Genomic DNA, 14,100 nt, shown 5'->3' with positions numbered 1-14,100 from the left:
GGAAGAGAAAGGTGAGTCTCATGATTTAGAAAGCTGAATGTTGCCCTGGAAAACTGGCCACCAAGTTTCTATGTGACGGTGGGCATCTCACTTACACTCAATTCTTCACAGGTGGTCACTAGCTGTGTGTTCCTCATTCTCTGGGTGCCCAACTTGGGTTTGATTTGCAGAAGTGCTAAGTACTCACAGGTGCAAATGAAGACAATGGGAACTGTGTTCAAATATGTAAAGATATAAAGCAATATACTATTAAATACTCTGAAAAATCAAGTCCTGGGTGTTTCAAATTGAGCAATATGTTTGACCTAATCCTCAGTTGTGCCTCAGTTCCCCATTTCTCTAATGGGGATAACTTCCCTCACCTCACAGAGGTATTGTGAAGATTAACTCATCAATGTCTACGAAGCACTCAGATACTATAGTGATGGGTGACACAAGAATGCCCATGAAGAAATTAATAATTCTGTGTGTGTTTGAATAGTACAATAACTAAGGTCTAGAGCCACACACTAAACAATGAGGGAAAAAGAAAATATTGAATAGCTGCTATTTAAGTGAACCCTGTCCATCCTGTGTTCTGAATGACACAGGCATCCTATGGAAAAATTAGTATGTGACCACATAATTAATGACTGTATCATAATGCATATGCACAGGGGGACCAAATTAAACTTGCACAGGCAAGCTTAATTCTGGCATTTCCATTACTTTTGAGTGCTCGACTTTGCAACTGTAATAATATTCTTTTAACATAGTTTTGTGTAATTGTATTTGATTTTACAGTCAATGTGTCTTTTTCTCTTATTCAGAAAGAGGAAAAAGGAAGAAGAGGGACAAGATGTCCCCAGTTTCCATCCACAACATATTGCTTGGGCAGTTGGGCCTCTGGAGCTACTCAGTTTTCAATTCCAGAGTTCTAATTTAAATACTAACCTTCCACTGCTTATGGAGTTTCCTAACCGCTTCCTGCAGGCTGTGCTGTTCTTGCTCAGGAAGGATGTCAGTAAGTTCATCACAAGCTTTCAGGAAGGCATTAAGCACTCTTTGGTCCAACTGGCTGAAAAACTCCTGATGTTGAAAGTAAAGGTTAGAAGATTAAGTTGCTTAGTGTTATTGATATGGAAAGCAGCAGGAATGAAGTTCAGAATTACATATTTTATACTACCACATACAAGCTCTCTGCAAGTTTGGAAGATAGCTGCATTTAAAAGACTGAATTCAAGTTAAGAAATGGTACAATATTTAGCAGGAAGTTGGAGGAGTTAGCAGGAGATATTCCTGAATAATTTCTAAAGTAGAACATCAACTAACTCTTGTACACTTCAGCAACTGTACAGAGTTGGTAGCTTATACACATAGGATTCTGCACTGAAACAGTATTTTTAAAGAAGAATAAAAGTAGTAATATTACCAATTAGCTCATTTACTTAATAAGAACTTCTATATTTTTTCTTGCCACTACGTCCTCCTGAACAGTATCATTCTAACATCAGATTCCATGTCATTTATAAGATTAAATAGACTTTGTACTAGTGCAACATATGTCTATTGTTAAAGCCTACATAGTGACTGCAATGAATGTCAGAGAATCTACTCACAGTATGTTTCCTGAGAAGTTCTTCAGGATTTCCTTTTTCTTCTAGGCATCCATTGGCAATCTTTAGCACTTTCTCTAGTTCTGCCCTGGACTCCTCAAATTTTTTCATCAAACGGCTATTTGCTTCTACATTTTTTCTCCAGTCACCAGTCTTCTTGACCATATCCTAAATTACAAGTGAAGAAAAAATGATCTTGTATTTTTTCCACAGATTATTTTCTGAATGATGATCTTTATTGACTATACTATCCACAGTCCTTCATTAAAATGTTTCCTGCTGCCCTTTGGGTTTATGGTGTTCACAGCTTCTCCTCTGGTACCTATAAATGTCCATGTTAATCTAATTCTCCCATTAAAATACAATAAAACTAATGTAATGAATCTGGGGGATTTCCATATGACCTATCATTGTGACCTTTTTTAGACCTTTTTTATGCGAAGCAAGTCTTGAAATGTAAACTTGCTGGTACTGTAGGAAGTTCGTCACTGGGATTTTTCTAAAGATCACAAGTTATTCATGGTCCCCTCCCATCAGAGACACCCTGGTTTGGCATTTGAGACCCATGAACTACAGGTCTCTTGATTTTTGACGGGCCTAAACCAACCTCCAGATGTGGAGGTTGGCAAAAAACTTATTTCCATCTAGCTGCCTGCATCTGAGCACTGTGAATACTTCTCAGTACTGTGAAAGGCAGTTACTCTTATGGTTTAATACCAACTCTAACACTCAATCCTTCTGTGGTCTTTGTCAAATCACTTAACTTTTTTGCTTTAGTTTCCTAATCTGCAAAATGAGAGGAACAATACTTACTGATGAGAAGAAGAGAATGGAGAATATATTGTGTTTGTGTTAGCTAATGTTTCTAGAGTTCAAATACACAAGTTCTCTTATTCACCAAGTTGCATAAAAAACCCACAAAGGGCTCGAAGCAATAAGCCCCCACAGAAAACGAATGATCAAAAAAACTTTTCTATAGCGTACCTAGCTGCACTTCTCTTGCACCAAGAAGCCTGAAGATACCAACAACGGCAACAACCCCTGCTCACCATAGACACTTTAAAGAACAGTGGTTTTCAAACTTTTGGAGCAGAGACCCCCCCCCTTGAATTACAATTTTTGGTTGTGTCCTCCCCCAACCCAGACAAAAATAGACACATGCAAAAGTATGCTTGATAGCCTATTCATAAACCTAACAGAGATCTTAGCACAACTTTAATTAAATTACAAATACACCGATACTTTAACGTGAAGGGTGTGCCTATTTCTCTGTGGACAGTTTATCAATTTGTAAGGATTTTTTTTGAAACTGACATTCTGAGGTTGTCCTCCACTTCCAGTCTCAGATGGTACTTTGTCTTTAGCATAGCCAACACAGAGAATCTGATCTCACACAAATAAGATGAACCAAACAATAAAAGGGCTTCGATCACACACTTTGACAAAGCGGGATATTATGAGCAAACTTTCAACCAAAAATCCCCTAAAGACTTTTTTTTAAATTGACTGTCCAGGGTGCTATCACTCTGAAGTTCAATCAGCTTGTCCTGAATGTCATTTGACAGATGGGACAAGGTCACTGCTTCAGCTACAAAACTGGCTCTGAGAGAAGTCAAGTGATTCTCAATTGGCTCCACAACACTGAATAGTTCAGATTCTGTTTCGTCGATAACATCAGTTAACAACAGAACTGGAATGCTTAAACCAGTTTTGATTTTTGTTTTCCAGAGATCTTGTTTTCTCTTGAATGCCGATATTTTGTTGTGCAAGTAAAAAATTGTACTTTCTGCTCCTTGCAAAAAGACAATGCAAAAAGAATTCATTTTATCAAAAAATATCAGCAAGTTAAGCCAAAAGCACAAGCCAGCAGGGATCACACAGTGTCTCTGCACTGGTGAAATTCAAATCCACCAGAAAAAGTCAAATTTCGTTTCGCAGTTCATAAACACGTTGCAACACTTTCCCACTGATAGCCAACTGACTTCCATGTGAAACAACAAAGCATCATGCTCCGCTCCCATTTCTGCAAAAAGCATTGCAAAGAGAAGTACCTTTGTGGGCTGTGTCTTGATAAAGTTCACGATTTTAACAGCAGAACTGTAAGTACGTGATCCATGTTTCGACTTGCAAGGGCTTTGCAGTGTATCACACAATGAGTCCACAAAATATGTGGCACAATTTCAAACACTTTGGCTTTTAAGCCTGCCCTACCTTCAGACTCAGAAGGGGCTCTATCCATACAGTGTTCGATGCAGGCTTCCCACTTCAACTCGTGAGAAGTTAGAAAATCATTTGAAATGTTAAACAGTTCAGATCCAGTTGCATGAATCTTAATTAGCTTCCAGAACAAAAAAAATCTCCTAATATTGATGTTCTGTGAGAGTACCAAACGTAAGCAATTAAATGAGCTTTTGATATATGCGTTGCTTCATCCAACTGGATTTCAAATAAACTGGTTTGCAATCGAGAGATCAGCTGTGCCATTATATTTTCTGACATGTCAAAGATTTGGCAGCTGACTGTGTTGTCTGACAGCAGGATCATTTTAACTTCTCTGCCACACTGTCACCAAGCCTAGTCCTGCCAACGTCAATTGCTGCTGGGAGAATCAGTTTTTCCCTAATTGTGTAAGGCTTTTTATTCTTGGCAATGTGGTATGCAACTGGATACGATGCTTTTAAATCACTTGCAGGGGTGTATACCACATTTTTCACTGTGTTTTTTTGTTGGTTAATTTCTTGTAGCTTTTCTTCGAAAAAATCTCTGTTCTTTCCTACAAGATTCCATGTTTTGTTTCTAAATGGAGTCTTAATTTTGTTGGCTTCAGGCTATTGTTTGCTAAAGTTACTGCACACACTACACATTGAGGCCTGATTTCTCCGCTAACAGCAATGGAAGTGAAACCAAAATGCAAATATGCTTCATTAGATTTTCTTGTTTTTGCAGATTTTTTGTCTGTAATGACTTTAGCCATTTCAGTTTCTGCCTTTCGTTTCGGAAGACTGCCATCCTTTGGCAATAACTACCAATCCGTTTTTCACCAGCCGAAAAAGCACGGCATAACTGCTTGCTGTAATGACAGGATACGATATACTGAACCGGAAGGTGGGAAAGGTAATTATTGCTATAGAAATTATCGTCGGCTTATAATTAAATACATGGCAACACTTTCCTGTCTACTGCATCAGCAGCCTTGTATTGTCCAAAAAAGTCCATCTGATTAAATCAGTTGCAAAATGTTTACTCCTACTTAAGGCCGCACTTAATTTGCAATATTGCAGAAATTGCAGATCCCACAATATTAGGACTCCACCGCAAATTTGCCAGCCGGGTGGCTGACGGCGGGAGTTCTACTTCAAATGTAAACTGAGATAAAACTAACTACCCACTCTTATAAGATTGGAATAATGTATAACATGAGCTACTTATCAAGCTCCATCAACTGAACCTGCCTTTGTAACCCATAAATATAACCCAAGAAAACACTTTTAAAATGATAAGTCATAAAATGACATCTACAGATCTTCACTGAGAATCCAGATGTTCAGAAATGCTCAATGATAGCATTTAGACCAGTGGTTCTCAAACTTTTGTACTGGTGACCCTTTTCACAGAGTAAGCCTCTGAGTGTGACTCCCCTTATAAATTAAAACCACTTTTAAAAATATTTAAAACATTATAAATGCTGGAGGCGAAGCGGGGTTTGGGGTGGAGGCTGACAGCTTGCGAGCCCCCATGTAATAACCTCGCAACCCCCTGAGGGGTCCCGACCCCCAGTTTAAGAACCCCTGATTTAGACAATCAGCACTTCAGTGTAGCTTAAAATTCAAGACACTACATTTCATAGAGTAATTAAGAGTCCAATTATGCCACCCTTATATTGAATAGTACATTAAAAGGAGTGTCGTTGAAACCAACATTTGAAAAATCTGACCCTAAAATCGTACTGGATAATTATGTGCCAGACTTTGTTACACTTACTAAAGTTGTATAAGTACTTTACTACTCAAATAGTCCAGAAAATATCAATGAAACTATTCACAGAGTAAAATACTACTTCAAGTGAGTAAGTGAGACAGATTTTGGCACTAAATGTGGAGTACTATATAAACCAACTGTAACTGTGATTTATTTCCAGTGGAAAAACAAACCCAGCAACACTGAGTTTTGCAAAGATCGCCATGCTCCATTCCTTGAGTGGGGTGGGGTGCATGAACAGATGGTTGCCATGAGAGCCGGGATAACACATGTTGATAGAGAGGTCTGGGCAGTAACACAGAAGGGCAGTCCCTCTGTGTGGATCTTCAAACCCCGTGAACAGATGGCCTGAAATCTGTGGGATTTCTCTGTTGATCTCAGGTTATCAGAGGGGTGCAGAGGACTTCTGAAACCTCTAGGTCATTACATGGAGAAGCAGACCCCAAGCTCCCTGCGCACAGGACACCATGAAAACCTGAGAGACTCAATTCACAGAGCTTTCTGAAGTATCTCCTCCCCTCCCACTGATCTAGTCTTTATTTCTACTGCAACTTCAAATTCTAAAAAAGGGGAATTATCCCACTGCATCATGGCACTGTTCGTACCATGAGTAAGGGAAAGATTTCAATGAGAATGAGCATCTGTGGCTGTGTATAAGTATATTGTATTAAAGTATTAAAAGTATATTAGATTTTAAAGTAATTTAGTTACATCAGTGCAAGTTTTATAATACAGATAAGCCCCGTGTTTGGTTTAAAGAGTATGTGGGTGTCAGGAGAAGAGAAAAACAAAGGAAACTTCTTTGTGCTCCCTGTGGCAACAGCTGAAGACTGATAGAAAGCGAAGAGAACACAGTAACAACAAGTGCATACTAAGGGTATGTATGTATACACAGCAACTAGACCCCTGTGGCTGGCCCATGTCAGCAGACTCGGGCTCGCAGAGCTCAGGCTGCAGTGTTGTTTCACTGCTATGTAGATGTCTGGGCTCGGGCTGGAGCCTGGGCTCTAGGACCCTGTGAGGTTGGAGGGTTCCAGAGCTCGGGTTCCAGCCCGAGCCCAGAAGTCTACAAAGCAATGAAACACCCCCGCAGCCAGAGCTCCACAAGTCTGAGTCAGCTGGCACAGTCCAGCCGCAGGTTTTTCTTTCCTGTGTAGACATACTCTAAGAGATTCTCAAAAATATACTAAGAAGCAACAAAACTACCTGAAAAGCAACCTGGATCTCTGTGACCTTCTTCTGAAGCATCAATGGATCGAAATGTTGTAACACCTTACTCGAAGCCACAAACTTCAGAATGCCCTGACTGTTTCTCTCAATCAGGGACAGAGCTTTCTTGCAGTTTTCTTGGTATGCTACCAAATCCTGAAAGAAAGAAACACAATTCTGTTCTGGCCAGAAACAAAGAAAGGAAAAGTTCAGGAAAAAAAACCTAGGGGGGCATTTGTGACAATAAGAAAATGGAAGTGGTCAGGCTCCATTAAGAACAATTTAAACAAGACATTAGAGAGAATAATATAGATCAGGGGTCGGCAACCTTTCAGAAGTGATGTGCTGAGTCTTCATTTATTCACTCTAATTTAAGGTTTCGCGTGCCAGTAATACATTTTAATGTTTTTAGAAGGTCTCTTTCTATAAGTCTATAATATATAACTAAACTATTGTTGTATGTAAAGTAAATAAGGTTTTTAAAATGTTTAAGAAGCTTCATTTAAAATTAAATTAAAATGCAGAGCCCCCCGGCCCGGTATCCAGGACCTGGGCAGTGTGAGTGCCACTGAAAATCAGTTGGCGTGCCGCCTTCGGCACCCGTGCCATAGGTTGCCTCCCCCTGATATAGATCCTGCAAACTTTTTCCAGGGGTGCTCAGCCCTTCCACAGGAATTCAGTCATACAGAACAGCTTGCAGGATAGGATCCATACGGAGGTTTCACAAAATGCCAGGGTCTTTTCTGGCTGTGTGACTCTGTCATTTACTCTTGATTTGGGTATTATTAATATCTGTACCCACCGTATCGATTGCAAAACAGATGCCTTCATTTATTCAGTGAGTAGCTAAAAGAGTGACAACTCTCCGTAGCTTGCTAAAATGCTTACACATATGGTCCTTGCTGTCTATCAGTCCCATTATTGGAATTTAAATGACCACAACAAATCATTAGACAAGAGAATCAGTAACTACAACTACACAAATAAGAAGAAAAATCTCATTAATTCTCATGAGAGGAAAGCACAGTGTGTCCCTTTACTATTTAATGAACTATCTATTCTATGATCTACTCAGCAGAAATCAGCAGCCTCTGTATAATCTGGCAGACTGTCATGGATCTCAGTTCCATCGTTGGTAAATCCTTTTAGCAGAAATAAGCCATTTACTTAAATTATGATGTCTGGGCTATGGTAATCTAAAAGCTGGAGACTCCATGATAATGCACTCTCCTCATTCTGCAGCTCTGACACCTGTTTCATTTGGTGTCTATGCTCAGACAGGACAGGATTTGTTCAGGACAGTGAGGGAGTTTAGATCAAGGCTGGACTGGCTCACATGCACAGTCAAGCTCAGCAGCCCAATATTATTTTTCTTCCAAAAACAAAGACATAGCTTCAAGTCACTGGTGGAGCACAGGCCCTCCCTGACTGAAGTGTGGCTCACATCTCCATAGTCATTGCAATTATAAAATAATTTCTAACTGTTCTTTCATATACTGCACTAAGTCCATTATTTTGCTAACAATATTATCTCCTTGTACTTGACTCTAAACAGCCCTTTAACATTCCAGCCTTACATTACAGATGCAAGATATTTTCTTCTGGATCCAATATGTCCTTCCATTGTCTAACACTGAGTTCCTGCATTTCTTCCTGCAGGACAGGTGGAAATTTAAGGCTCCATTACATTATATCTCCCCACCCCCAATGACTTCAAAGAAAACTCTTGTCAAACACATGGGAAGCCCACCAATGTCCATGAAAATCAATGGGAGTTCCTAAGCATTCTCAAGGAAATCCCAATGTTCACTGATGCTGTGTGCAATTGTATAGGGGCCTGATGTAGTTTCCATTGAAATCAAAGGAAAGTCTCCCACTGATTTCAGTGAGAGATGAAACAGGGCCCATATGAAGAGAAATCCACTTTCAGTTTATGTGAGTTTGTGGGAAAGTTGGTGGGCAGAGGTGAACTGTAGAGCTGGCATCTGTAGCCCAAAGAAAGTGTTTAAATATTATTAAATGAAGATTAAGAAATTGCCACTCAATTAAGAATTGCTCCTCAATTCTCGCTGCTGCAATCCAGAGTCCTAACAATCTAATGTGTTGCATAAATGCTCACAGGGAGTCTCTTATATTTTCCAGATAGGGTTTTGGGTGGGTTTTTTTTAAACTTACCTGGTGGTTTTGTTTAAAAACAGCTGCAGGTTGCACTTCAGGATCTAGGGCAGAAATTATTTCATTGACTTTCTCAAGAGACTCATAAAAAGATGTAATTTGCTTTTCTAATTCTTCCAGAGGAGACAGCAGCTGCTGAGCTTCATAGAGCAGGACAGGACAACGCTCCTTAGTCTTTTGGCAACATAAAGAAAAAATATCATTACAACAGAAAGTTACTGAAATGCAATAAACAATAAATAACCTTTCCATGTACACTAAGCCCTCTCCCTCTTTTAAAGGTAAATGGACCTGATATTTAGTTCTTATTCAAGCAAAAATTACCATTAATATCAAGTACTTCAGGATCTGGCAATATCTTCTTGTTACTATATTTCACCCAAAGTTATTTTAATATATGTGCACTAAATAGCATTTGAACTTTTGTGTGGGAGATCTCTTCTTTTATTCTCTGTTACATTATTTGCTATCTTCTATGTCATGGTCTCTCTCCTGCATTTCTCTTCCTCCCCTTCCACCTCCCTCCTTCTCTCTTCCATCCCATCCTTCCATTCTTACTTTATCTACATACCCATTCCTTTTTCGATTTCTTTTTATTCTCTTTCTCTCATTCTCTACATTGTCTCTGGCCCAATCCTGCATCCCTTACACAGGAGTGTTGCATATATATGATTTGCAAGATCATCTATCTCTCCGCACTGTACCTCTTCAGTTCTCCATCACTACTTCCCACTCAGCTTCTGTCTTTCACTACTCCATCCCCTTTATTGAGGTGAATTTGAACTACTGTATTGGTTAAGAAGACAATATTGACAAAGGGTTGTTGGTGGTGGTGTGTGTGTGTTTTGTTTGGATTTTTACACCTATATATTTCTCTGTATTTCCCAACAGTAGAGCAATCAGGTGGGGCTCTCGGCCAGTTTGAGTTGGACAAAAACACTCACCCTTTCACTATAGAAGTGTGAGTGTGCTTTTGGGGACAGCCTGTCAGTTTAGAAGTAGTGCAACGGTAGTGACACAAGCTAAGGTTCCATGCTCAGGCTTAAGCTCCATGAGATGATAAGGGTAAGAAAGAGTATCTCATATATAATAAAACCATCTATTCAACTCAGGAGGAGTGTTAATGACTTCAGGAAAAAGCTGCATACAACACTCTCTGACTATAAGGACAGGTCTGACTAATGCAGAGCATTTGGTGTGGAGAGGAACTTGCATATGAAAAGTGTGCACTGGTCTATTGTATATATGTACTGACATCCTGGTATGGGAGCTAGCACTCAGTCTAAATGCATACACCTGAAACATTATAATATATATAACTTCAGTGATTTTTTCCAAGTGTATGCATTAGCTCCAATACTTCAGTTATACCAAAAACAAACAAATCCCATTTTATCTAACCCCCTAAGGTCTGGAGGGGGAGAAGAGATGTTTAACATAAATAGTTTAGGTTTTAGCTCGTGTCCATTGGAAATAAAGAGGGGTCAAAACCAGAGTGTAGGTTTGGCTTTATACAAACTCATTGTGTGAAACAAATCATAAGCAACCAACACTAGGCCTGGTTCAGATATGGGTCCCATTTTACTGAGTCCCCTGAGCTTGGGGTTGGTGTGACACTTGGCTAAATGCCTGTTTGGGCCCATCTTTAATTACTAGTCCAACAGTAAACATACTGCACAGCAGAAAAGATATTCCAGGACCTTGCTTAGCTGTGCTTTGATCCCTGTCATAGTTGCAAGCATTTCATTGACTTCTTCTTGGGGAATTTCCTTTGTAACAAGCTGTGCTGTCCTTGTAATTATCTTGTACTGAGCTTCCATCACAGGCACCTTCTGTTTAATATCCTGCAACAAATATTTTAACAGGTACTGTTATGAATTCATGTGGCACATTAGCTTGTTCTCACAATAGCTGTAGGCAATAGATTCAACTCCCATTGACATCAATGGGATTTTTTCCATTGACTTCAACGAGTGTTGGACCAGGTCCAGAATGTATTTGATATATAGTAAGTGGAGGAGTTCATCTGCAAAGCTGTGTATTAAAGTTCAGCATTCAGCTGAAAATCTAGTGACACCCCTGCTTGTTGCATTAGAAATGTATTCCTGAAACGTCACTCATAGAATGCAATCTTTTCGATTACCTAAAACACAAAATGCACCATTGTAGTATAAAAATGCTGATAATGGCTATGTAAATAAATAACTTTCTGATCCTTTCATAAAATTAAATAGTTAAATAATTCTCTCTTCTGGGAAGAAAAAAGAGAGAAAGAGAGACAGACAGACAGAAGGAAGAAACTCACCTCCAAATCTTGGACAAACATCTTGACATTTAGAAAGGACACTTCAACAGGCACAGAAAATTTTCCATTAGTGCCATCAGCAAAGGTAGACAATGTGGCAACACCATCCAAGTATTCCTTCCTCATTCTGTCAAATTCATCTGCCCGAGCATACTATGAAAAATGGAAAATAAAAAAACAGAGAACATGTCAAAATATGCAATGCTGCTGCTTAAGGAAACTAACAGGTTCTTGGGTGTAACTGTTTAATTTTTCTTTTCTTTTTAGTCAGTGTGATTTGCTAGTGATCTTTTAAGCTAAGGATCCAGCAAGTCATTGGTTGGTTGTTTTTTTAAATTTTAGTATTGATTAATGAAGCACATACTTCCTTTTAGAAATGGGAAACCTTGTTTCCAACCCCCCAAATGGCCCTCACTTCAATTCCATCCATGAAAGAAAACCCAAACATATTTTAAAATTTGGATCACTTCGAGAACTCCTTTCTCTCTCCAGTTTCTGAAGTGGACCTAACTCCACAACTCACTACTCCTGACCTACCAGTAGCCTTCCTTTTGAGGCTTCATATTTTACCCTTTACTCGGTTTTGGCCCTAGACCAGGACACATCCCACCTGACCATCTACTTTCTCTCAAACTGTGATTTGCTAGTTTATCAGTTCAGTGGGTAAAATGCAAATAGTCTCCTAGTATTCTCAGTCACTGCAACCCTCTAACAGTGTCTTTGGGGATCTGGTTTTAATGATACAGCAAATATGGCAGCCTCTCCACTAAGGTCGTGGTGCCAGTCCATTCACATTCTCTGTATTGTTGACAGCATTTGACTGTGAAGCTATTAACATCAGGAAATATAAATGCATCAGCATCTGCAGCTCAGCAGGGAGAGAGGCAGCCAAAAAAAATTGGGGGAGGCTGGGAGGACTGAGGAGAGAGAGAGAGAGAGAGAGAAGTCAGGGAATTAGTTGAGGGCTGGGGTGAAGGAAGAACTGAGGAACTGTTAGATGGCACAAAATATACTGGAAAGAATTGTGTGGGAGAATTGTTAGAAGGTCATGGAGAGGGATGGGGTATTAGTGTTTGCAAAGTAAACTACTCTGCCCATCACTAGCAAATAATAAAGCTGTGACGATGCTACAAGTAACAGTTTGAAAGGTTTAAAAAAATAAGAGCCAAATGCTGACCGCTTTACTTATGTGATATATTGACAGCAATGGGAATACTCATGAGAGTAAGGAGAACAGGATTTGGCCTCAGGTGAGTAGTCAAAAGTAATTAAATAAAAAAAATTCATTAGCCATATGATTACTTCAATGCAGATATTTTTAAATGTGTATATAAAGCTGTCAAATACTTTGGTACAAGTTATATCTCTCATCTTCCCTCACGCCATTTTGAATAACTTCTTAAAATAACATTTCTTTTCCAACCAGGTGAGTCTCTTTCCTGAAGCGAAGTTTTTTATTCTCTGTGCCTTGTAGAGCACAAGACAACAATGATGTCAGAATAGCTTTGGGAATGGGATTGGTTGATTAATGTGTGCTGCCTCTACTGCTGACTGGCTTTAGCCCTATGATAAGTAGGTGCAACTAACATTAAAAAGCATTAGATGCATCCACTTACACTAGGGCTAAATTTGGCTCTATAGATTCTACATAAACAATGGCTATTTTTTGAAAATAATTTTAATTTCTCAACTATAGAGAATGTGCATTTTTTTAAAAAGTCAAGGTCAAATATTATGGAGATAAGCTACAAAGTATGTTTGCTGATGAACTTGAACAAACCATCTTTATCCATCTTTTTAAAAAGGAACAAATGCAACCAACTATTCTGGTGGCATGTATTGATTTACAATTTACATATTATATACATTTACATTAGACATGGCCCTTGGGCTCCTGGTAAATTGTCCATGCAGGCTTTAGTGGTGCAAACCTTAGGCAGCCTTGCTGCACTGCAATGGTAAAATAATTATTTAAATATAACCATAACAACACATACTTGCTTAACTTTCATAAACAACTCTCTCCATCTTCCATTTAGTAGCAGCAGCTGTTGTTTAAGATCTCTGGAAATAGTCTCATCACAAGTTTCAATAAGAAAGTTACCAGCATCATTCATGGCTGTGTGCTGCTGGATCCAATGAGGTAAATGTCGGAAAAAATCCTAAACACAATATAAGCAACATTGCTAAACATTTTGCAAAAGTCATTATGTTACACAATAAAATATAAACCTAATCACCAACTAAGGACATGGATAAACCTTTTCCCTACAAGGCACATTATCCTCTGAAGCATCCAACATTGGGTACTCTGGTAAATTCTTATGTTCCAAACGAATATTTTAAAATAGAGCTATCAAGATAACCTGCTGTGTTAATGAAGGGGACTCTATATTGTATATCTATAATATAGATATAAACAATCAGTACCGTCTCAATTTAATCAAGTAGGTAGCACTACTGAGGTCAATGGGACTACTCTCCTGAGTAAGATAAAAGGATTTGAGTCTTAATTTATAATATTGTCACTGCTTCATCTAATTTCTGTTTAATTTATACACACTTGAGGATTACTTTTGTTCATTTGAAGCCAATGAACTACTAATTCACTATGGGCTCAATTGCAACTTGGACTTCCTGCCAGCACAGTGGTAAGAATCCCCCTTGTAAACCCAGGGCAGGTAACTGTGGGCCTCAGAGCAGTGGGGAAAACAAGTGCTTCATGGCTGCTTACTCTCACCTCAGAGTGGGTGAGTGAGGCGGGAGAAGAGAATGGATGGAGCCTTGGTTCTGTCCCTCTCCAGTATTCTAGGCTGCACAGCTGAGCTGGGGGGGGGG

At 39.1% G+C, this 14,100-nt stretch overlaps 1 protein-coding gene across 1 annotated transcript in view; it reads right to left on the bottom strand.

The window, feature by feature from the left end:
- Positions 1-14,100, bottom strand: part of LOC112105257 (nesprin-1-like) — a 121,522-nt gene that overhangs the window by 25,766 nt on the left and 81,656 nt on the right. The window contains exons 17-23 of the mRNA XM_026649535.1: positions 13,260-13,424; positions 11,263-11,415; positions 10,658-10,801; positions 8,958-9,131; positions 6,780-6,938; positions 1,599-1,763; positions 934-1,068 (exon numbers count right to left, since the gene is read on the bottom strand). Coding sequence (XP_026505320.1) covers positions 934-1,068; positions 1,599-1,763; positions 6,780-6,938; positions 8,958-9,131; positions 10,658-10,801; positions 11,263-11,415; positions 13,260-13,424 — 1,095 coding nt within the window. The remainder of the gene's footprint in view (positions 1-933; positions 1,069-1,598; positions 1,764-6,779; positions 6,939-8,957; positions 9,132-10,657; positions 10,802-11,262; positions 11,416-13,259; positions 13,425-14,100) is intronic.

This window comes from Terrapene carolina, unplaced genomic scaffold (genome assembly GCF_002925995.2).
Source record: "Terrapene carolina triunguis isolate 2854851 unplaced genomic scaffold, T_m_triunguis-2.0 Scaffold85, whole genome shotgun sequence".
Classification (NCBI taxonomy): domain Eukaryota; kingdom Metazoa; phylum Chordata; order Testudines; family Emydidae; genus Terrapene; species Terrapene triunguis.
This window is presented reverse-complemented; position numbering and strand designations above follow the sequence as displayed.